We start from the raw sequence: 23,103 nt of genomic DNA on the forward strand, positions 1-23,103 counted from the left end.
ATAGACGAAGAGTCTAGAGCTTAAACAAGGTACACTTCATGTATCTCAGATCACACAGTTCATAAATAACAGAGCTGGGTCTCAAACCTGTGTTTGTTCAGCTCTGCGTTTTTATCTAGTACTTCAAAATTTATAAAGAAATGAGCCATTCTTAACCGCATCTTAACCTAGAGACTCTGAGATATGCAAGGTTTTGATACCTTTTGTTATGACTCATGAAAGTTGAAATTGTGGACAGGGGTCAGGTCAGCCCGGAGCGGCGCGTTCTAACCCACTGCCCAGTGCTCTGCCTACCACACTCCTCAGTTCACTGTAGGTGAGGTCCTGCTCATCTTTAACTAGTAAGCAGTAGCTTCAGGACATGCGTTTTTGAATTAAACATTTGGTTTTGTTTATATAGCAACAGATTTCAAGAATCTTTTCGTACACTTTCAGAATCAGATAAGAAGTTTCTTTCTCTCTCTAATGACGTAAAATCAGATGTTCTCTTGAGTCTTAATTATTTAGAAATTAAGAATAAGGATATAACAATTTAATATCTTTTATAGATCTTATGTATACAGCTATAATTAGAGCTCAGTAGCTTTTGTTACAGTCCTCTCATAAAGTACTAATATTGGAGGAAGTCAGTTATGGAATATACAGAGTCTGTCCAGGAATTGACATGATAAAGACTTTTTTTTTAATTTACTTATTTTAATTTATTTATTTTTGGCTGCTTTGGGTCTTTGTTGCTGCACTCAGGCTTTCTCTAGTTGCGGTGAGTGGAGCTACTCTTTGTTGCGGTGCGTGGGCTTCTCATTGGGGTGGCTTCTCTTGTTGTGGAGCACGGGCTCTGGGCGTGTGGGCTTCCGTAGTTGTAGCATGTAGGTTCAGTAGTTGTGGCTCGTGGGCTCTAGAGTGCAGGCTCAGTAGTTGTGGCACACAGGCTTAGTTGCTCCGCGGCATGTGGGATCTTTCCGGACCAGGGCTCAAATCCATGTTCCCTGCATTGGCAGGCAGATTCTTAACCACTGTGCCACCAGGGAAGCCCGATAAAGACTACTGACCCCAGTTGAGGTGAGGATGCTGAGCTGGCCCTGGGTTCGAAACTGAGAGGGTCTGCCCAAGTGTGTAGCCTTCCGTGCCAAGCAGATAGCACACATCACTCAAGAGAACAGGTGTCAGACATGGGCTGTATTGGGGACTGAAGAGAACTGGAGGGCCTGCGTCCTACCTAAAGCATTCTTACTTGGATTAAAGGGGGAAAAATAATACTTTGAGACCAGTGAGAATCTCTGTGTTGATCTCATTTATAGCTTCTGTACTTAATGCTCTCATTTGACTAGGTATAGAAATTGTATACCTTTGAAAAGAGAGACATTGTAGGAAACTCAAAGCTGTGAGAAACCTGGACCCTGTCCTTAAGGAGGTGAGAGGGTAGATGAGAAACTGACACGAAGATACCACGAGGTAGTGAGGCTATGGAAAGTCAGAGGAGGGGAGGCCGTGATTGGCTCAGATTATCAAAGAAAGCTTCTTGGTAAAGGAAGGACTGATCTGAGTTGTAGAAAAGGTCCAAATCCAAAACTGTGAAGAGAAAGGTATGATTGCTGAGGAGACTGAAGAGTCAGCCTGCCCAGAGCTGATGGATTTCACATCATAGATGATGGATTAAGTTCATTTTTTCGTTTGGCAAATGTTTATTGAGCACCTACTTTGTTCTAGGTGTATTAAGTACTGGAGATAACACTGGTGAATAGAACCCAACAAAACTCTTTGCCTTGGTAGAGCTTAAATAATTAATGAAGGATGTTAGATATTATGTTCTTTGTATGTGTATGCATGCATATATACTGTGTATGTGTACATACCTGTATGTTTCAGGCTGGGCAAGTGAGATTGGGCGGGGCAAGGGAAGGATTTCAGTTCTAAGTGGTGTCACTGGTGTAAGCCCTATTGAGAAACAGAGTTGGGCGAATGTCTCTAAGCCCTAGAAACAGCCAGCATTAGAGACTCTGAGGCAGGAGCGTGACTGACATGTTTGGGAACTGAGGAGTAGGTGGGGTGGGCTGGGACATGAGTGAGTGGGGAGAGGTAAGATGGTGAAGGCAGAGATGATGTTGCCCTAATCACAGAAGTCCCTGTAAACCATCCAGAAGCCTTTCATTTTACTGTGATTAAAATGTGGAATTGGGCTTCCCTGGTGGCGCAGTGGTTGAGAGTCCGCCTGCCGATGCAGGGGACACGGGTTTGTGCCCTGGTCCGGGAGGATCCCACATGCCGCGGAGCGGCTGGGCCCGTGAGCCATGGCCGCTGAGCCTGTGCATCCGGAGCCTGTGCTCCGCTACGGGAGAGGACACAACAGTGAGAGACCCGCGTACTGCAAAAAAAAAAAAAAAAAAAAGTGGAATAATTGCAGGGCCTATTTTATTTATTCCATAAAAATGTGGAATACATGCAGAAAACTGGCATCATTTTCCTTACAGTTAAGTGGCGATCAGTCTCTCTGCTGTCTGTAGAGAATATAAAGTGACAAGTTTAGAAAAGGGGAGACTGGTGAGGAGGCTGTTGGGAAGTCCACGTGAGGTGGTGGTGGGCCGTGGAAGTGAGGAGAAACGGTCAAGTTCTGGATGGATTTAAAGGTATTACTAATGGGATGTCCTCACACACAGGGTGTAGGGTTAGAAAAGTTTGTGGTACTCTGTGATAAATTAAGGAAAAAAGAACAAAAAGTTGGGCCTCCCTGGTGGCGCAGTGGTTGAGAGTCCGCCTGCCGATGCAGGGGATACGGGTTCGTGCCCCGGTCTGGGAGGATCCCATATGCCGCGGAGCGGCTGGGCCCGTGAGCCATGGCCGCTGGGCCTGCGCATCCGGAGCCTGTGCTCCGCAACGGGGGAGGCCACAACAGTGAGAGGCCCGCATACCGCAAAAAAAAAAAAAAAAAAAAGAACAAAAAGTTAATTTTATACTGCCCCAGGAGAATTGTATTTAACTTTGTTTTCTGCATATTTGTAGTAATTCATCTCTGTACTGCCTGTCATATAATTGAAACTGTTATTAGACATGCACCGTGACATTGTGGATAGTTTTATTTGAGATTAAGAAAGCTGTACTTAGGACTGAGCAGGTTTACTTCTGATTCAAAAAAAGACGTAGGGCCTCAGGCAGCAAGCACTTTACAAGGACAGAATGACAGTCACAACAGTGGTGCCGTGTCCCCCTTTGGATTTCTGCCTCCAGTGGAGCAGAAAGATGCAGTTGTGTTGTTTTGTTTTGCCAGAGGTGTAAGAAGGAATGAGTATGTCTGGTTTTCTCTTAAGTGGATGTCTGGTTACTGATACCAAACCTTTCAAAGGAAGGTGTGTTTACTTCAGTTCTGAGGCCAAGTAGTCAGAGGCTTCAAGTCTTGGCTGGTATTTCGACCCTTAGCAGTGTAGATGGATTTTTGAGGCCCCCACCTTCTTTTACTCTTTCCCCCCGCCCCCCGCCTCCCTGTTCTATGCAAATGAAGTTGGGAGAAGAGCTCTGTGTGAACTTCAGCTGCACTTGCAGCTGTGTGTGTGTTTGGGGTCTTGGTGTAGAAAAGTGCTCTGTTATGTTCCGGTTCCACTTGTATTCGGCTGCTTTATACATACACAGTGTAGGAATGAAGGGGGAGAGGAAGGCAGGGTTTGAACGCAGTGGGGGTGGGGATGTCTTCAGATCAGGGCCACAGGCAGCTTTGTATGAATCTGGGTTCCCTAGAGCCAGATCGGAGCCTTGAAAGAAAGTGAACAGCTTCATTAGCGCCCTATTTACATGAGTAATTTACACTATCCGGTTTAGCTGTTGGGGCTTTATAGTCCTTGGAAATAGAAAAGGGAGAGAAGAAAATCAGGTTATCTGAAGCATATAACTTGGGTAATTTAAGTATTTTGTTTTGTGATTACAAAAATAGGTGTGATGAAAATTTTTCAAATAATAAAGAAATGGATAAATTAAAAAGTGTCTTCTACCCTCAGTTTCATTCCTAGGAATAATCTCTGTTAATAGTTTAGTGTCTTCAGAACATTTTCAGTGTGTATGTAATGTTTATACATGGGCACAAAGGTTTTTTTTTTAATATAATTGACATATTGTTGTTGCAACTTGCTTTTTTTTTTTATTCAGTGCATCTCAGACATAAATGTACATCAAAAATAGTACTTTAGGGCTTCCCTGGTGGCGCAGTGGTTGGGAGTCTGCCTGCCGATCCGGGGGACACGGGCTCGTGCCCTGGTCTGGGAGGATCCCACGTGCCGCGGAGCGGCTGGGCCCGTGAGCCATGGCTGCTGGGCCTGCGCGTCCGGAGCCTGTGCTCCGCAGCGGGAGAGGCCACAACAGTGAGAGACCCGCGTACCACAAAAAAAAAAAAAAAAAAGTACTTTAGGGGCTTCCCTGGTGGCGCAGTTGTTGAGAGTCCGCCTGCTGATGCAGGGGACACAGGTTCGTGCCCCGGTCCAGGAAGATCCCACATGCCGCAGAGCGGCTGGGCCCGTGAGCCATGGCCACTGAGCCTGCACGTCCGGAGCCTGTGCTCCGCAACGGGAGAGGCCACAACAGTGAGAGGCCCGCGTATTGCAAAAAAAAAAAAAAAGAAAGAAAAATTTGCCCAGTACTGTCAAACTCTCCTCAAAGATTCCCACATTTCATTGCCACAAAAGTGAATGCAGTCTTCAATTGGATTTAGTAACAGTAAGATATCTATAACAAGAGAGGTATTTCTTTTGGATGGTGGGGCCAGTATGTGTCCATAAACTCTGTTGCATGTGCCCTAGAACAGAGGTGGCCCTTTGGAGCCAACTGGTAGCCTGCTGTCTGGACGTTGCTCTCACTTCAGGGGACCTATTCATTCCACATTGGATCTAAAGCTTAAACTGGGTTCTTTTCAGGGATGTGTGTGTTTAATCACATCCTTTTTAATTCTTCTAATTACCTTTTAATTACCTTCTGTGTTTTGAAATGACGAGTGAAGCTCAGGAAAAAATAGTATAATTGAGGTTAGTTCATTTGTAAACTAGGAAGATTGGGCAAATTTTTCTTTCCAAGATTAATACTTCGATACTAAGGTCAGTTCCCAAAGAAAGGCTGGTTCAGTTAAAAAAAAGCAAAAAACCCATTGAGATAGGTAAGGCAGAGACTAATATTTCCCTTCAGAGACACAAAGTCTTCCTCCAGTAACAGTTCAGCTTTTTATAAAGCAGATCTTGACCTATATTCTGGAGTTCTTACGTAACTACTGGACTTCAGCCGACCTGTCCAGACCAATAGTGGCTCAACAAAAACATAGGTTGAGGTCGTTTTCTGGCAACCTCTTAAGTCTAACCTCAGCAAAGTACTTAATTTCCTGGAAAGAATAGTTAGAAGAAAGCAAAACCTTTCTGGCCATAGCACTTAACGGTCAGAATCTTTAGATTCTGTTTTTTCGGTCTGCCTTTTACTTACATTATCTCACTGATTAGTCATCTTGCAGAGCTGGACTTCCAGAGGATTCTCTTGCTGTTTACACCTTGCAACTCCCTTCTGATTATGAAAAGAAGGATACGTTAAACTGAGCCAGGGTTTAGCCTTTTCGGGTCACCCTTAGAAAATGAAGAGCCCGCACCAGCCTGTTAGACCATGGTAACGCCGTGTTTCCTCCCTCCTGTGATAACCCTCAACCACTCACAAAATCATTCATTTCAGATCTTCTCCCAAGGGAGACTCTCTGCAAGCCAGCTAACCAACACCGGGGATATAAGCGTTACCATCTGTTCTTTCCTTTTCTTCTCCTCATCTGGCTGTGCCACTTGTCTTCATGCTGTGTCCACGGCCTGTCTTCCAGCAACCCCATCCGTCTATAGACATTCCCTGCTTGCTACTCCTGATAGCCAGTGAGGCTTCTCACTAGGTTCCACGGGGACTTCTCCCCAAGCTGCTCTCTGCTAAGAGCCCAGATTCATAAGCTAATTCTCATGGGTATTCCACTTAGATTTTGCTAATGATAGTATGTAGTATTTATCTATAAAACTGACTATTCCTGAAAGCTAAAATGTTACATTTCCTTAACTTATCAAATGCCTTGGAGTAGTGCTCTCCAACAGAAATACATGAGCCATATATGTAATTTAAAATTTTCTAGTAGCCACGTTAAAAAAAAATTATAATGGTTTTGTTTTTGGCTGCGTTGGGTCTTCGTTGCTGTGCGTGGGCTTACTCTAGTTGTGTCGAGCGGGGGCTACTCTTTGCTGCGGTGCACCAGGCTTCTTACTGAAGTGGCTTTTCTTGTTGCAGAGCACGGGCTCTAGGCGTGGGGGCTTCAGTAGTTGTGGTACTTGGGCTCAGTAGCAGTGGTTCGCAAGCTCCAGAGCGCAGGCTCAGTAGTTGTGGTGCACGGGCCTGGTTGCTCCACGGCATGTGGGATCTTCCCAGACCAGGGCTCGAACCCATAACCCCTGCATTGGCAGGTGGATTCTCAACCACTGCACCACCAAGGAAGTCCCTATAATGATGTTTTATTTAATCCAGTATATGTATATAATGATGTTTTAACATGTAATCAATATGAAAATTTTATTTTTTTCATACTGAGTCTTCAAAATTCAGTGACTATTTTACATTTATAGTATATCTCATTTCAGATTAGCCACATCTCAAGTGCCCAAGAGTTGTTGTGGCTGCTGTAGAAATGCCTCCCAGTGAATAAAATCTTGCTATCAAAAATGATGAGATAGAACATTATAGAAAGGCACTAGTCCTGGTAACCCTCCATATGATCTTTATACTACTTCCAGAAATCTGGAGTTTTATTTCCGTTCATGTTAAAGGTGATTTTCTCTGTCAACCCTGGGTTAAGTTAGTTTTCATAGCCTTTAAGGTGGGCTCCTTTTTCTGAGCTACTGTCAGGCATATGGTTTCTGAATTTCCTAACTTCTCTGTATTTTAATTTGAATCCCAGAAAGATTATCTTTCTTTAAAAATAAACTTATTTGTTTTTATTTATTTATTTTTGGCTCTGTTGGGTCTTCGTTGCCGCACGCAGGCTTTCTCTAGTTGCGGTGCACGGGCTTCTCATTGCAGTGGCTTCTCTTGTTGCGGAGCATGGGCTCTAGGGGCGCGGACTTCAGTTGTGGCACTCGGGCTCAGTAGTTGTGGCACTTGGGCTCAGTAGTTGTGGCACTTGGGCTCAGTAGTTGTGGCTCGCAGGCTCTAGAGCGCAGGCTCAGTAGGTGTGGCACGCGGGCTCAGTAGTTGTGGCTCACGGGCTCTAGAGCACAGGCTCAGTAGTTGTGGCACACAGGCTTAGCTGCTCCGCGGCATATGGGATCTTCCCGGGCCAGGGATAGAACCCGTGTCTCCTTCATCGACAGGCGTTTTATTAACCACTGCGCCACCAGGGAAACCCCCAGAAAGATTATCTTGAGTATTGAAATGCTTATATTCTTCAAACCACGATTCATGTAAATTTTTATTTAGGCTTCTAAAATATGCTGTGAAAGTGTCACCCAGTATAATTTTGGGTACTTGGAAGCTAAGATTTACAATGGTACCGCCAAAGTTCCATATAGAAAATGTGTATCTTTGCAGCTAAGGCCACGTCCACTCATCCAGAGGATTTAACTCTGGTGTCACATTCTAAAATAGTAACCAAAAGGATCACATGCAGAAGAGAGCACCCGGAAATGTTGGTTGGACTTGAAATACTAGTATCTGAGGAACTATTAAGAGGACAGGAGAGGCTTGTTTCACCTGGGGAAGAGTAAGGCAGTCATGGAAACAGTTTTTTAAATATCTGAAGGCCTGCCAAACAGAGGGAATTACAAGTGTCCTGAATAGAATAGCCCCCCACCGGGTGAAGGTTCCAGGGAAAGGCAGGCCTTATACTTAACACAGAGAAGAACTTGACTTCATTCTACTCAGGAAATAATGCCTTTTCTTTCACTGTGGTTGTTCAGGAGAGGAGGTGACTATGTAACTGTGATGAGCTATGGGGAACTTAGGCATCATGTAGATATCCTGTGTTGGCATCCAATTCTGAAAGCCTTTCCTGGTTTAATTTCTCTTCCCCTTCCTTTCCTTAACAGTTAGAACAACAGAGGCAGCAGTTGCTTACTGAACGCCAGAACTTCCACATGGAACAGCTGAAATACGCTGAGTTGCGAGCCCGACAGCAAATGGAACAGCAGCAGCATGGGCAGAACCCTCAACAGGCACACCAGCACTCAGGAGGACCTGGCCTGGCACCACTGGGAGCAGCAGGGCACCCTGGCATGATGCCTCATCAGCAGCCCCCTCCCTACCCTCTGATGCACCACCAGATGCCGCCGCCTCATCCACCCCAGCCAGGTGAGAGGAAGGCTCTGCTCACCACTCAGTCTGGGGTCATCCCTGTGGCACGGAGCATCAGAGCGGCAAACCACACTGTTGGTGATTTCTGACTAAAACTGTGTAGAATGTCCATTGTCATCTAGGATATTACACACAAGTGAATCTGCTTTTATAGCCATCACCACATAATGCCTGCCATGTTCTCTTTCCAGGGTCCTCTTGGCATTATGCCTTTTTCTTGGGTGGGTCGGCAATATATCCCAGAGATCCTTAAAAATTCATCCTTGGATTGTCTACATTTGTTTTTTTAATTTATAGACATTCTCGAAGATAGACACACACAAAAAGAATAGCACAAATGAACTCTTATGATAGCGATCATCACCTTTCCGCCATTCTTAACTTTTTGTTATAAAAATCTTCTACTGTAGACAAAAGTACAGAGAATAGCATAATAATCCCCCAAATACCTATTGCACAGCTTCAAAATTATCAACATTTTATCTCTTCCTCCTCGCTTTGGTGTGAGAGAGAGACTTCAAAACGTATCTCTAACCAATGGAAATCTTATTCTTTAACATAACCTACTATATTACACCCAACAAAAGTAACCATAATTCCTAATAACATTAATTAAATGTCGTTGAATGCTTCATTTGTTTGAATTCGCTAATAGTTCTCTTAAATCTATTTTAATGTGTTAACAATTCACCCTCCCTTTTATTCTTCTTTTTTAAAATGCCATTCATGTGTTTGGCTCTGCCCGATCTTGCACTCAAAGTGCATGGTGTCATTTCACATATCCTTCCCCCTCCTTTCCTCCCTCCCACACGTCTCCCATAAATAAACCACAGGATGGCGCTGGATATTTTAGCAGGTTCAAGTTCACTTTGGTGGTGCAGGCATTTTTCCTGTAATGTTGGTTCTTTCTTGGTGGTGTTCAGATTGGTCAGTGGTTCTGGTGTTCCAGAGTTCCCCATTAGACTCACTTAAGATTGTACCTGCCATTGAGAGTTGCTTCCTAGATCAGTTACTTTATCAAGTGTTGCAAAATGGTAAGACTTCTAAATTTATTGTTCCGTCTGCATTAAATTTATATTTCTTCTACGTTTATTAGCAGTGATTCTTTTATTTAAAAAGCTTTTCTTCACCAATCATTTAGTTACCCTGAAAATCCTTACAGGAAAGGATGGATAAATGCTTCATCCTTTCCCTTTATTTTTCAGTTGCCTTAATAATGAGTTCAACCCCTCTGCCAAGTCACCCCCCCCCACACACAGTCTCCAAAGGTTACCAATAAGGGTTTTTTTTCTGTTGTGTGTGTATGTTTTTAATATTGTGAATTTATATATTTTTATGTGTTTCAATCTATTATGGACCTTACTCATTTTCAAGCTCAAATTGTCCCATCTTTTAGCTCACGGGTTCCCCTTCAGGTTGGCAACTATTCACCACATTTTAACAACCTTGAAAGTCGAGCTCACGATTCTTTCAAACTTAACTACTGACATCATTAAACCTAAAATATACCTTTAATTTCAGCATTCCCTCCCTACCCCCAGCAATATTCCTTCCCTTCCTAGAGGGTAATATGTATGGCTGTGTGCTGTGTATTATATTGCTTTAGTAACAGTCTTCCTGTAAGATTTTTATAGGTACTTTATAATCATGTGTCAAGTGCCTGCCAGAGCCAAAATTTGTGCTTTCTGGGGAGGTATGCAAGTTCTCTGGCCAGGGCGTGTAGAGGTGAGCTGAAATAAAAATAGAAAAACCCTTGGAGGCCTGAGAAGATTCCCGACATAACTAATGTCAGTTGCCCTGACTTCCTCAAATGGCAAAATTTCAAAATCTCATGGAAATAACCTCAGGCATGTTTGCCTGAGGAAGCCATGACGGAAAAAACTATGATCTGACAACTTGTGTTACCAACATGAATTTTTAATTTACAACCCCAAACATGTTTAGATATTAGTTCTTATTGCCTTGACCCAAAAATGGGGCTAGGTTGACTTTGGGAAGCATTCATTTTCATATGCACACACACACACACACACTCACACTCACTCACTCACTCTCACACACACTATTAAATTGCAGTTGGTGGAATTTTCAACCATCATCTGACATGCCACTTGATCTAAATGACATTTGTGGAGATAGTTTTAGAAGTCTGCCAGGCTCATGCCAGGCTCATGACACAGGATACTTTATTTCTCAGTTTTCCTGTCTGTCTGCTTGAGTGGATCTTAAAACCTCTCTGTGAGATCTAATTTTCTTCCAAGTTAAAAGATATGAATGCTTAACAGAGAGATGATCACAAAGTGATTTTTCAAAGACAGTTATTTTAAAATTTTAATTCCTAAAACTCTTGGGATAAATGTTTAGGAGGGGGTTCGCTGTGGCTCCTTGGTATTTGGTTCTTAATGGTGCTAAAGCATTATCATCCACAGTAACTGTTCACAGAGAACTTCTCAGGAGCTCCACCATCTGCATTTAGAAAAGATACCCTTCTACCTTTTTTTCTAAATTACATCCTGGTGAGAACAGGTGTTTGTATGCCAGGCCCTTCACCCGCAGTATTTTTGCTTACTTCTCATTGTCCTGCCTTTACAGTTGAAGAGCTGGTGCATGCCAAGGCCATGTCGCCTTGCTGCATGGTGGAGCCAGGATTCATACTGGGCTCCTTCTATTCCAAAATGATGTCACGATGCCACCTTCCGTGATGGAGGACCAAGGGGGTTTAGAGGAGACTCAGATACAGCTCTTCTTTTAGGGAGACAGTGGTAAAAAACTAGGGTTCATAAAATAGCCTTTAGAATAAAAATAGGTTATGTTTCTCTTTTTACTTTCTCACAGAAATAGGCTTTTCTTAAGTTAATTTTAAAGAAAATGATCATTGTATGATGAGAGTGTTTTTTAAAATCTACTTTAAAAAACTATTCTTTCTTCCTTCCTCCCTTCCTCGCTCCCTCCCTTCCTCCTTCGCTCCCTCCCTTTTTTTTTGGCCACGCCATGCTGTGTGTGGGATTTTAGTCCCCCCAGCCAGGGATCGAACCTGCGCCCCCTGCAGTGGAAGCATGGAGTCTTAATCACTGGACCTCCAGAGAAGTCCCTCTTTTCTTAAACATTTTTTATTGAAATGTAATGTACATATGGAAAAATACACAAGCTATAAGTATTCTGCTTGATGATTTTTAACAAAGAGAATATACCTGTGTAACCAGTACCCAGAAGCCCCCTCATACCCATCTCACTCTCCTCCCTGCCCTTGGGTAACAACTGTCCTGATGTCTAACATCATAGACTAGTTGGGCTGGGGTTTTTTTGGGGTTTCTTGGGGGGGGCTTCGTTGGGTCTTCATTGCTGCGCACGGGCTTTCTGTAGTTGCAGCAAGCGGGAGCTACTCTTCATTGCAGTGCGCGGGCTTCTCATTGCAGTGGTTTCCCTTGTTGCAGAGCACAGGCTCTAGGTGCGTGGGCTTCAGAAGTCGTGGCTCGTGGGCTCAGTAATTGCGGCACGCAGGCTCTAGGGCGTGAGGGCTTCAGTAGTTGTGGCACGCGGGCTCTAGAGTTCAGGCTCAGTAGTTGTGGTGCACGGGCTTAGTTGCTCCTCAGCATGTGGGATCTTCCTGGACCAGGGATCGAACCCGTGTCCCCTGCATTGGCAGGCAGATTCTTAACCACTGCACCACCAGGGAAGTCCCTGGGCTGGTTTTGAATGTTATCTGGATGGACTCACATACTGATTTTTGTTTGTTTGCCTTCTTTCACTCTTGCTGTACGTGTCTTTCGCTCTTGCTATTCTTTCTTCTTGTTGTACATGTCTACTTTGGGGCTCTACCATGATTTATTAATCCATTCTCCTGTTGATGGACATTTGGTTCATTTCCATTTTAGTTATTACGAATAGTAACTCCTACTGTGAACATGCATGTGCACATGTCTTTTGGAGACATAGGTATACATTTATTTCTGTTGTGTGCGCCCCTAAGTGGTGGAATTTGTTATGTTCCTAGAATGGGTCTTAGGATATCCATGTATTCACATTAGTTGATGCTGCCAAAATTTTGCCAAAATGATAATGCCAGTTTACATGCCAGTTTACAATGCCACAGTTTACATCTCTCTAGCAGTGAATGAGAGTTCCAGCAGCTCAAGGTAATCATTTTTCATAGTTTCCCCTTTTGTGAGATTGTTTTGGAGTTTGAATGTAAAAATCAGGTGTGTTGGAAAGTAAAATGAAGAAGAATAAATTGAACCCACTAATTAAAAGCTTTCTTAATATCGACAGTTCAGAAAAGGCTGATTGTATTGTAACAGCTGAGTCTTGTACACCATATTCTAGGAATTGGCTAAAGAGGCCTTATATATCAAAGCAAGTGAGGGAGTCTGTAGTGTTTTAGGTGGAGAAGAGCTTTAGTCTCTTATTTGCCACAGGTGTAAGTTAATAAATGGGAGCATGGTCCTTCCAACTAATATTTCCTAGGTTCTAGAAAAGTTAGCAGGCTACAGCGTTTATGTTAGGAGCTGAGGGTAATTATCCAGGTCAGTTTGCTAGGTTTTGGTGTTTGGTCAGAATTTATGGTGTGTGAAGGAAGGAGAAAAATCAGCCTCTGAAAGCCAGCAAGGTTGGGGAAGTGGTGAGAAGAAAGTCAAGACAAATATATTACTGAGTGGTGAATTTGTCCAACTCTCTGACTTCTTAGAATTTAAATAATTTTGTAGGTAAATCACATGTAATCTTTCTCCACATATCTGGCCATCAGTTAGTGGTAGAGCCCATGAAAATATGGCTCATTGTTGTGAATCTGCCAGACTGTCAAACACGTATGGTCCCAGGCACCAGCGGGGCTAGTATAAACTGACACCTGTACATACTCCATTTAGTTTGTACCTCTGCAGTCCTCCCCTCCACCCCTTCAATTCATTCCAGTGCTTAGAATTTTTGTATAGAGAGTACCATCTGTACGCTGCCGTCTCTCTTCCTGGGCTTTTAGTATTTGGTCCTACTCCTAACTCACCTGGGAGCTCCAGCTTTTTGTAGGTTTTGTTCTTATCTGTGATAAAGTGTCCCAAGTTGATTTGTTTCCACCAAACGGATAGTCAGAGGAAGAATCTGTAGTATAAAGTTGGCAAATGGAAACTGGAGGTGACCATAGCCATCCTCATACCACCCTTAGGTTTTGTTGTTCTTCGTAAAATACACGGCACTACATGTCGTCTTTTCATTTAAATTGAAAAACAGTGTGATCTCGTAAAGTGATTCCTAAATTAAAGGCTTGCTAGTTCTTCCTGTAAGACTGCCATTCTAAATGGCACAAGGTGAATAGTCATGACAGCCATCAGTTCTTGAGCACATGCATGGTGTCCCTTGCCCACACCCTGGACCATTGTATTCATGACAGCACATGGGGAACCAAGGAGAGTGGCCTGGGTAGTGGCTGCTGTTTCCTGAGGTGTTCTTGATTGTGAGCAAGGAGGACACTTCTGACTGCAGGGGGTACCCTCCAGGGCCCTTGGCACCTACAGTCATCCCTCAGTATCCACCAGGGATTGGTTCCAGGAGCCCCAGTGGGGGATGCATGAGTATCCATGGATTCTCAAGTCTCTTATATAAAATGGCACTGTACAGTGAATTCAGTCAGCCCTCTACATCCGTGGATGCAGATCCCTTGGGTATGGAGGAACGGAGGGCCAGGTGTATTTACAGGAAGATTACCTAAAAATCTAGTATGTAAGTGCAGTGTAAGCTCTGCCCTCCCCTTGGGCTTTTGAACTTAGTTGTAGGGCAGGAATAAAGAGGTAGATATAGAGAATGGACTTGATGATGTGGGGTGGAAGGGTGAAGCTGGGGCAAAGTGAGAGTAGCATGGACATATATACACTACCGAATGTACAATAGTTGGCTGGTGGGAAGCAACAGCGTAGCACAGGGAGATCAGCTTGGTGCTTTGCGATGACCTAGAGGGGTGGGATAGGGAGGGTGGAAGGGAGGCTCAAGAGGGAGGGGGTATGGGGACACGTGTATGCATATGGCTGATTCGCTTTGTTGTACAACAGAAACTAACACAGTATTGTGAAGCAATTATACTCCAATAAAGTTCCATTAAAAATAAATAGTAAAAAAAAATAATTAATTAACTAACTAATTAATAGTAAATGAGGCTCTCGAGTATTCGTGCCTCATGGATCTGGAGTGAGCCACCTGCTTTGGGGAAGTCTTTGTTAAGTGTCTGTGTGTGAAAAGCAGAGAGAAAAGGACATGTTGGTTTAAATATCCTTATGGTTTCCTCATTAATAAAATAAGAATTCTTAGAAGTGCCTAAGAAAAATCAGAGTAGGAATTGATCTGATTTGATGAGAACTCAGGGATGGTAGAGATGTTTTAATAATAAAACTAGAATATTTGCATCAGTAAAATATTGGTTGTTCAAGGAAATTTCAAGCAAGGCATTAGGCACTCGACTTTTAAGCCCCCAGGTTAGACCCACTTACAGAACCCTCCCTGTGGGAAATACTACTTAGGAAAGGATTACAACTACTCATCACTTCCCAGCCTCCCCTCTCCACCCAACTCAGAGCCCCGCACTGAAGAGGGAAAAGGACTAGCTCGTCACATCAGCCAAGTCTTTATTATCTGCGGTGCCTTTGGTCCTGCTTGCATGATGTGATAACAAGGCTGCTGTGCTGCTTTCCGGAGTAGCAGGTTATCCTCACAGAGAGAACAGTGAGGGCACAGTCTTCAACAAAGAGCGTCTGTGCCCCCCCGGAAGCTGCTGTGGGAGGAGCAATCTCCAAGGAGCCTGGGCTTCCCCTCACTTGGCCCCGATTGTTATTTCTGTTCTCTGGGAGACTCAGCCCGAGAGTGTGCCATGGATGGATAGAAACAGCAATGAAATGTGCTTAAGATTGGAAATTCATAGGTTCCCTTTCCTAGTTTTGTGTTCCTTACCCACCTGCCTCTCCCATCCCAAAGAATAAAAATAAAATCCTTAATATTCTATTAGGCATGGTGGCCGTAACGCTTTAGTATAAGATCTAATAAACCTGAGAGTGTGAGGGATTTTTCCACTAGGCAAAGCCTAATTTTAGCAAACCTTTCCATTTTTCAGGCTTCAGATGCCTGCTGTTTTTTTTTTTAAAAAAAAAGCTTGTATGTAGGTCAGACTCCCACCAGTATATGCTTTGATACTGCTGTTCTGAAGCCACATCTCTCTATCTCTCACCTTCCTCTCTACTGGAAAAGGAAATACCTGAATTTTTTTTTAATGGAAAGTACATATACACACCCTTTATTTTGTTTGGTAAGGCCTGCTCCGGTTCATTTTAGATATCTGTAGGTCAGACTTCTTCATGTTTATTGAGTTAATGGAAATGCCTTCAGACATTGTCATCCATTTAAAAGTGATAAGGGGCTTCCCTGGTGGTACAGTGGTTAAGAATCTGCCTGCCAATGCAGGGGACACGGGTTTGAGCCCTGGTCCGGGAAGATCTCACATGCCGTGGAGCAACTAAGCCAGTGCGCCACAACTGCTGAGCCCACGTGCCACAACTGTTGAAGCCCGCGCGCCTAGAGCCTGTGCTCCACAACAAGAGAAGCCACCCCAATGAGAAGCCCGCGCACCACAATGAAGAGTAGCCCCGGCTTGCTGCACCTAGAGGAAGCCTGCGTGTAGCAACAAAGACCCAACACAGCCAAAAATAAATTAAAAAAAAAAAAAAAAGTGGTGAGACCTATATCAGAAAGCAGAAAACCCAAGGACATTTAGATTACTAAAGGACAGGGGTTGGGTTTCCCTGGTGGCGCAGTGGTTAAGAATCCACCTGCCAGTGCAGGGGACACGGGTTCGAGCCCTGGTCCAGGAAGATCCCACATGTCTCGGAGCAACTGAGCCCGTGCACCACAACTGCTGAGCCTGCGCTCTAGAGCCAGCGAGCCACAACTACTGAGCCTGCGTGCCACAACTACTGAGCCCGTGCGCCGCAACAAGAGAAGCCACCACAGTGAGAAGCCCACGCACCACAACAAAGAGTAGCCCCCGCTCGCCACAACTAGAGAAAGCCCGTGCGCAGCGACAAAGACCCAACACAGTCAAAAACAAAATAAATAAATTTATTTTAAAAAAAAGAAATCGGCTTTTCCACGGAAAGAAATACCCTTTTAAGGCAGGGTGGTGTAAAGGAAAGGAGAATGAGCCTTAGGGTCACACAGCTCAGTCTCTTGTTCCTTGTGACTTTCAACCAAATTCCATAGCCTCTCTGAGATTTCGTTTCCTTATCTTGAAACTGGGCCCTTACTTCAGCCTTCCTAACAACCTGAAGGATTCCATGAGACAGCTGTCTTTACCTGGGAATTGACAGGCCCCAGCTCAGAGCAACATTCTGTACCCTCCTTGTCCTCTAAATCCACTGCCATAGGCACCCCAGCACCTCTGGGTGGCACAGGGGCATCGCCTCACTCTTGGTGCTTCTTGCTTTCCTGAGAAATGTTTGTCTGTGCAAGGTCCCACAGTGGAAGTAAACTGTTTTTCTTCTAGTTCTTCCTTTTTGCTGCCACCTTTCCCAAGGAGCCATTGTCCTCTCATACCTTAAATACCCATACCCCAGTGGCTTTATGGCTCTGTTTGTGACAGGAGGATAGAAGAACTTTGTTTTACAGAAAGCTTCAGGATTTATAGCAAGAGAAAGGAAAGGTTTTTTCCAGCTGTTGGGCAAATAGCCTTGGAAAACCCTAAAGCTACTCTATCCCAGCTTGTTGCCATAAAGATGTAGGGAAATAGGTAAATGGGCCACTGCCGCTGAGCAGGTAGCTTTGGAAACAGCACTGATGGGCCTGACAGCCGAGCCTGCAAGGCTTTTCCCATTGTGTTTTGGTAGGTATCACCTTGTGTCCATGTGCCACTGATTCCTCTTTGCCAGATTGTTTCTGGAGCTAGGTGTGGGTTGAATACCTGACCCATCACTTTATTGGCAGCAGCGTTTGTATCACATAGTCTGCTGGAAGACAGATGGGCCCCCTTCCACCAGACCTTCATCCTCAGAGTGCACTGTATTGCAAACACCAGATCTGAAGCCAGAGTACCCAGGTCAGAGCTGGGCTCCCCTATTTATACACTTTATGACTTTGGGTAAGCTACTCAGTCTTTGTTTTCCCCTTTCATAAACGTGGTAACTTACAACAACAGAAATGTAGGTCTCACAATTCTGGGAGCTGCTAGAGCAAGGTCATGTTCCCTCCAGGGGCTCTAGGGGAGAGTCTGTTCATTGCATCTTCCAGCTTCTGGTGTGTGGTAGCATTCCTTGGCTTGTGGCCACGTCTCTCTTTATTCCATCTTTACCTTCCTTCTCCTCTGTGTCTTTTCCTCCATGTGTCCCATATAAGAACACTTGCCATTGGGTTTAGGGCCCACCAGAATAATCTAGGATGATCCTAACTCAAGGTCCTTAACTTAAATCTGCAAAGATGCTTTTTCCAAATATGGTTACATTTACAGGTTTCAGGTATTAGAATGTGTGCATTATCTGTTTGGGGGCCACCATCCAACCCACTGCAAGGTGCTGTAAAGTATATTTGATAAAATTATTTATTGCAGGAAGCAGAGCAGTTTCCTTATTGTTGATATAGTGAAGAAGAAAACATGGTGTCTGGAATTAAAGTTTACCTCTCAGATTTTTTTTTTTTAATGCTGACTTTTATATGAAGTCCTTTCACAGGAGCTGTTTCATTTGAGCACAGAATAGTGTGGTAGAAAGAGAATTGGATTTAGAATCAGAAGACTTGGATCTCATTCCTCTTACAAGTTCTGTGACCGTAAAGAAGTCTCTTGACTTTTCTGAGCTTCTGTTTACTGTCTATAAAATGAGAATATTTGCCCTGCCTCTCATAAGGCAGAGTCAGTGGCATAATAAGGCACCATAAGAAATAAACAGTTTCCCTGATCATACAGCGAGAGTGCAGCAGATATTTAGCATCACTCTTTATAATAATCTCAGGAAACTGAGGCTCCGGGCATCCTAAATGACTTGTCCAAGACCACTCATCTGGGTCGGCGTGAAGTGGAAGTGAGATCACACTGTTCAGCTTCCAGTCACATTCATCTTCACTTTCCCTGTCGAGAATGGTATTGGGTGGCTCTCTGACTGGGATGCTCACTGGTCAGCCAGGAGTTTGGACAACCCACACCTTGCTCTAGACATCAAAGTATAAAAACTCTGTCAGACTGTTTTGGACGACATTGGTTAGGACTGAACAGTTGTGTGTCTCTTAGCACACACCTGGTCTATGCTCTTCCTTCTTTCTTTCTCCCTTACTCAGTACTCTTTCTGGCCTTTTTCGTAAAGGCATTCTTCAGTGTTCTGCTGTTGCTTTTCTGGAGAGAGAGACCTGAGACGGGCTGGCAAAATGTTCTTCCTGACTTGCTCAAGGCCTCTTGTCCAGGTTGAACTGGGTAGAAGGAGGGAATCTGCACCCATTGATAAACACAGGCCGTATTATCTGTTCTAGTGAATGGCTTCATCACAGCAAATCCACTGAAAGTGTTCTTTCATCTCCAGGTTGGGATTCTGTAGGTCTGGACTTCATACTAGGCCTCCTGCCCCCAACAATAGCAAAAGTATCTCCTCTTGCCCTGTCTCACCACCTGGAATACCATCAGAGAATCATTAGTAGAGACTCAGAGAGTGGAAAAAAAAAGCATTGTGTTTAGTAATGGCCTCACAGGTGTTTGGTAGGAAGGAAGCTGGGAGAGTTACAGAGGACCCTGATTCTTAGAATAAGGCTCTGTGTGTGCTACTTATTGCCCATTGGAAACTTTGAGAGTTCTGTATCTTCCCTTCACCCCATCTCTGTGTTCCACTGGAATGACAGCCAATTCCGCACCTCCTGTTCCCAAAGCAAAGGTCCTTCCCCATTCTCTACACTTCACGTTGCCAGTTAGGTGCCAAGTCCGAATTCTTTCTCCTCCTCAGCTTCATACTCACCCCTCCTCCTCGTTCTCTTACCCATCCCCAGGAAGCCTGTAGGGTGCTGTTCTCAACTCTTATCTACTTATCCTGCCCTCATGCAGGGGCTGCCCTCATGCAGCCCCTACTTCTCTGCAAAAGCTCTCTTCCTCTGCTCTAGGCTCAGACTCCTCTACATCCCTTCTTAAAGCTTTCCATCACACAGAAAATCAGGCCCATGTTCCTCGTTTCTCCAAAACCTTTCACCCAGTCCCCTGTAGCCTTACCGGCCAAGTCCCTCACCCCATTCTGTGTGTGTGACTCGTCCGGTCCCCTTTGCTTTGATTCATGTCAGACAAACCAACCATGGACAACTTGGCTCTGTAGCCTGGGCACTTTTTTTAATAACCTTTTGAGCTTGTTACTCCTCGGTGAAATGCGGGTGATACATAATAAGGTGATGCAGTTACCTCAGAGGGGATGGCGAGTATGAAGATGCTACGTATAAATGGAACAATGTTCATATTACTTTCTGATTATGTAACTCAGGCTAGGCCTTGTGCTTAGGATAGTCTGCTGTTATCCTGTTCCTAATTCCCCTCCTTCACTTTATATACACAATATCCAAAGTCCCAAGTCATTCACAAGTTGGTCTTGATTAACCAGAAGGTATTGTTTTCTTTTACTTCTTCCATGGTTTTCCCTTGATTTGCCTGCCACACCTTCATGTGTACTCATCCTTTGTATGGCTTGTAATATACTTGGCATTTGTTTTTTTATCTCTTGTGTCATTCCCTACGTGGATAGACTCTTCAGCATGGCCTAAATCTGTCCTAGCACTGCGGCACAGGCACCCAGCTTTAATTACTGAAGTTCAGTGGTGTAGGAGTAGTGGTAGTGTCAGCCCAGCACCTGCTCTTGCTTTCTCTGAGGTGATTTGATCAAGTTGTCCTCCAGCAGATGGGTCTCTGGGGCTCCTCTGCTATACTTTTGCATGATTGCATTATAGAGCACAGGAATGTGGGCCAAAGGACCCAAAACTTGCTGTCTTTTTCATTCTGAGGCATAAGGTTGATGCCTCCCTATGCTTTTAAAAAATAGTCCCCCAAAGACAGTGGACCACTTCTCTTCCTGACTCTTGTATCTCACTGGGGTTCTCTTCATTGACACCCTGTAGTGAAAGGCTCCGCTCTTTGAGTCCTGGCTCATGGAACAGACACTGGAAATAGATGGTGTGAGGCTCGAAGCTTTGTGTGTCTTTCTTAAGACAGGCCTTTTTCTAAGCACTGACAGAGATTTCTTCACTTGAGTTATCTCCAATACTGCTCTGTATATTTTAGTTGCCAGTTAGCTGTCTGGTAGTCCCATCTTCCAAGCTTGAACCTCAAGCGTTCTTATTTCCAGCTGTCTCAGGACTATGCCTAGAAGCCTGTGTTCAGTTTCATATAGTTGACCTTACATAGGTGTGTTAATGTCCCTAGATTAAAAAAAGAAAGAAAGAAAAAACTGCAGTAGGGCTTCCCTGGTGGCGCAGTCGTTGAGAGTACGCCTGCCGATGCAGGGGACACGGGTTCGTGCCCCGGTCCGGGAAGATCCCACATGCCACGGAGCGGCTAGGCCCGTGAGCCATGGCCACTGAGCCTGCGTGTCCAGAGCCTGTGCTCCGCAACGGGAGAGGCCACAACAGTGAGAGGCCCGTGTGTCGCAAAAAAAAAAAAAAAAAATCAAAGAAAAAACTGCAATAGATTCTCTTTCCTTATTCTGTAGAGATTATAATTTGTCCTCATGTGTAGCTTCAGCCTTGGTTTGTGCCCATTAAACAATTCTCCTTTGTTTGTGGCTCTTTAAAGCCAAGCCCAGGAGCCAGACCGCTGAGTTGAAGAATTAATACATATCCACCACCATATCTAAGGGAGGTGTGGCTAACTGCAACCAAATCTGGCCTATCTCCTATTTTTGTAGGGACCATAGGCTAAGAATGGTTTTTACAGTTTAAGTGGTTGGGGAAAACTTGAAAGAATGTTTATGTCACATGAAAATTATGTGAAATTCACATTTCAGAGTCCCCGTAAACAAAGATGTTTAGGTAACCTATTTGTTACACATTGTCTGACTGCCTTCATACTACAGTAGCAAAGTTAAATAGTTGTGACAGAGGCCATATGGCCTGCCAAGTCCAAATGCTGGCTCTTTACAGAAAAAGTTTGCTGAAAGTTCTAAAGACTCAGTGTGAAACTGAATGCAGGAGGTGTTTCATTGTCCTTATGTCTAGCGTCTCCCATTATGCACATCAAAGCAATAGGAAGAGGTGAAGGAGTTGCCTGTTTCCCGTATGTCTCCCCCACCATGGTTCTCCAGAGCCAGTGCTTCCTGGTTGGGGAGAGAGGGAGAGATTTTTTTGTGAACAGGACTTTAGGATTCCAATTAGAATCCCTTTTTAATTGTGATTTCACAGTATTGATCAATACCCATTCAGGCATACACATTCCCACATAACCTGTGCATGAAGCTCAATCTGGACTGAGCTTCAGTCCTTGGGCTGTGCACTGACTTGCTGTTAAAGTCCTTCTCTCCGCTCCCTGTGGTCTTTGCTTGGCATTTTGTGTCCTCAGGAAGATATTGGACAATCCATTGTTCACCCAAACTAAACAGAATGAACGCTTTCTTTTAAGGATGTTTGGTAACTGCTTCTTACAGCTACTGCCTACCTATAGCAGGGTTTAGGGTAATCATTCATATCACAGATCTGCCCCATTATCCCTCTGTCCCCCCACCCCACCCCAAATTAAAAGCTGGACAGAGAGATTATTACAGATTATTGCTCTGTTGATCTTTCTGATTGTTTTGGAGGGTTAGGTATTTGTCTGTATTTAGCAGTCTCGGGCAGTGAGTTGATTCCTTTTTTTCCTAGTACATTTACCTCAGTACTTTAAATCTCCCTCCACAGGTCAGATACCAGGTCCAGGTTCCATGATGCCTGGGCAGCCCATGCCAGGCCGCATGATGTCCACCGTTGCAGCCAACATCCACCCCCCTGGGAGTGGCCCTACCCCTCCTGGTATGCCTCCAATCCCAGGAAACATCTTAGGACCCCGGGTACCCCTCACGGCACCTAACGGCATGTGTAAGTAGCAAGGTGGGAGATGCATTACCCCCGGGTCTTTTAGGGAGGGCTGTATACAGGGAGGCAGGCTTTTTGTTCTCTCTGGGGTTTGACAGGTCCATGGACAGTATGACCTGTGAGAGTGGGTTCCAAAAGACTGGTTTTTTAGTCATTGCTCTTCAGCTCCCCTGATGGACAGGTACCCAGGTGATGAGTGCAAAGTTAGTCGGGCTCTTATGCCATACATAACCTTCATGGCATGCACTCGTGACTCCAGGGTCTGTTGGGAGGCCAGGGGCATGCCTTGCCCACTCCTGATTAAGCCTATGTAATTTGAATCTTGGAAGACATACAGAGCTACTGGTAGTTATTTTCCCTATAGGAGCCTTTTATGGATTCAGGGTTTAAAAGTGGTAGGTGTAAAGAAAAGAATAGGATCTGGTTTAGGGCAGGAATAACAAGTAAGTTTCTTGTAGCCATTTTGATATATTCGTAGTGGCTGCTTAGACTAAGGAAGGAGTATTCGGGCTGTGTTGAGAAGGAATTTGAGGTCTTAGCAGGCTCCATGGAGAAGGCACAGATGCTGCTGAACGATGTCTGCCTGGTGGTATGTGCAAAGCCAGCTAGCTCATTTCTGCCGTGGGGCCCTTGTTCTGCTTCAACCCTGGCCTCCAGAGGATTGCATCAGAGCCTGGCCTGCTCTTTACTCCTGTAGACCAGGAGTAACGATCCCAAAATGCAGCCGATAGTGGC

The 23,103-nt window shown here is 44.5% G+C and overlaps 1 protein-coding gene across 1 annotated transcript in view; it reads left to right on the forward strand.

The window, feature by feature from the left end:
* SMARCC1 (SWI/SNF related BAF chromatin remodeling complex subunit C1) overlaps window positions 1–23,103 on the forward strand; it is a 179,511-nt gene that overhangs the window by 152,378 nt on the left and 4,030 nt on the right. The window contains exons 26-27 of the mRNA XM_082637961.1: window positions 8,064–8,325; window positions 22,195–22,371. Of these exons, the coding sequence (XP_082494087.1) occupies window positions 8,064–8,325; window positions 22,195–22,371 (439 nt within the window). The remainder of the gene's footprint in view (window positions 1–8,063; window positions 8,326–22,194; window positions 22,372–23,103) is intronic.

This window comes from Mesoplodon mirus (assembly GCF_964341445.2).
Source record: "Mesoplodon mirus genome assembly, chromosome: 12".
Classification (NCBI taxonomy): domain Eukaryota; kingdom Metazoa; phylum Chordata; class Mammalia; order Artiodactyla; family Ziphiidae; genus Mesoplodon; species Mesoplodon mirus.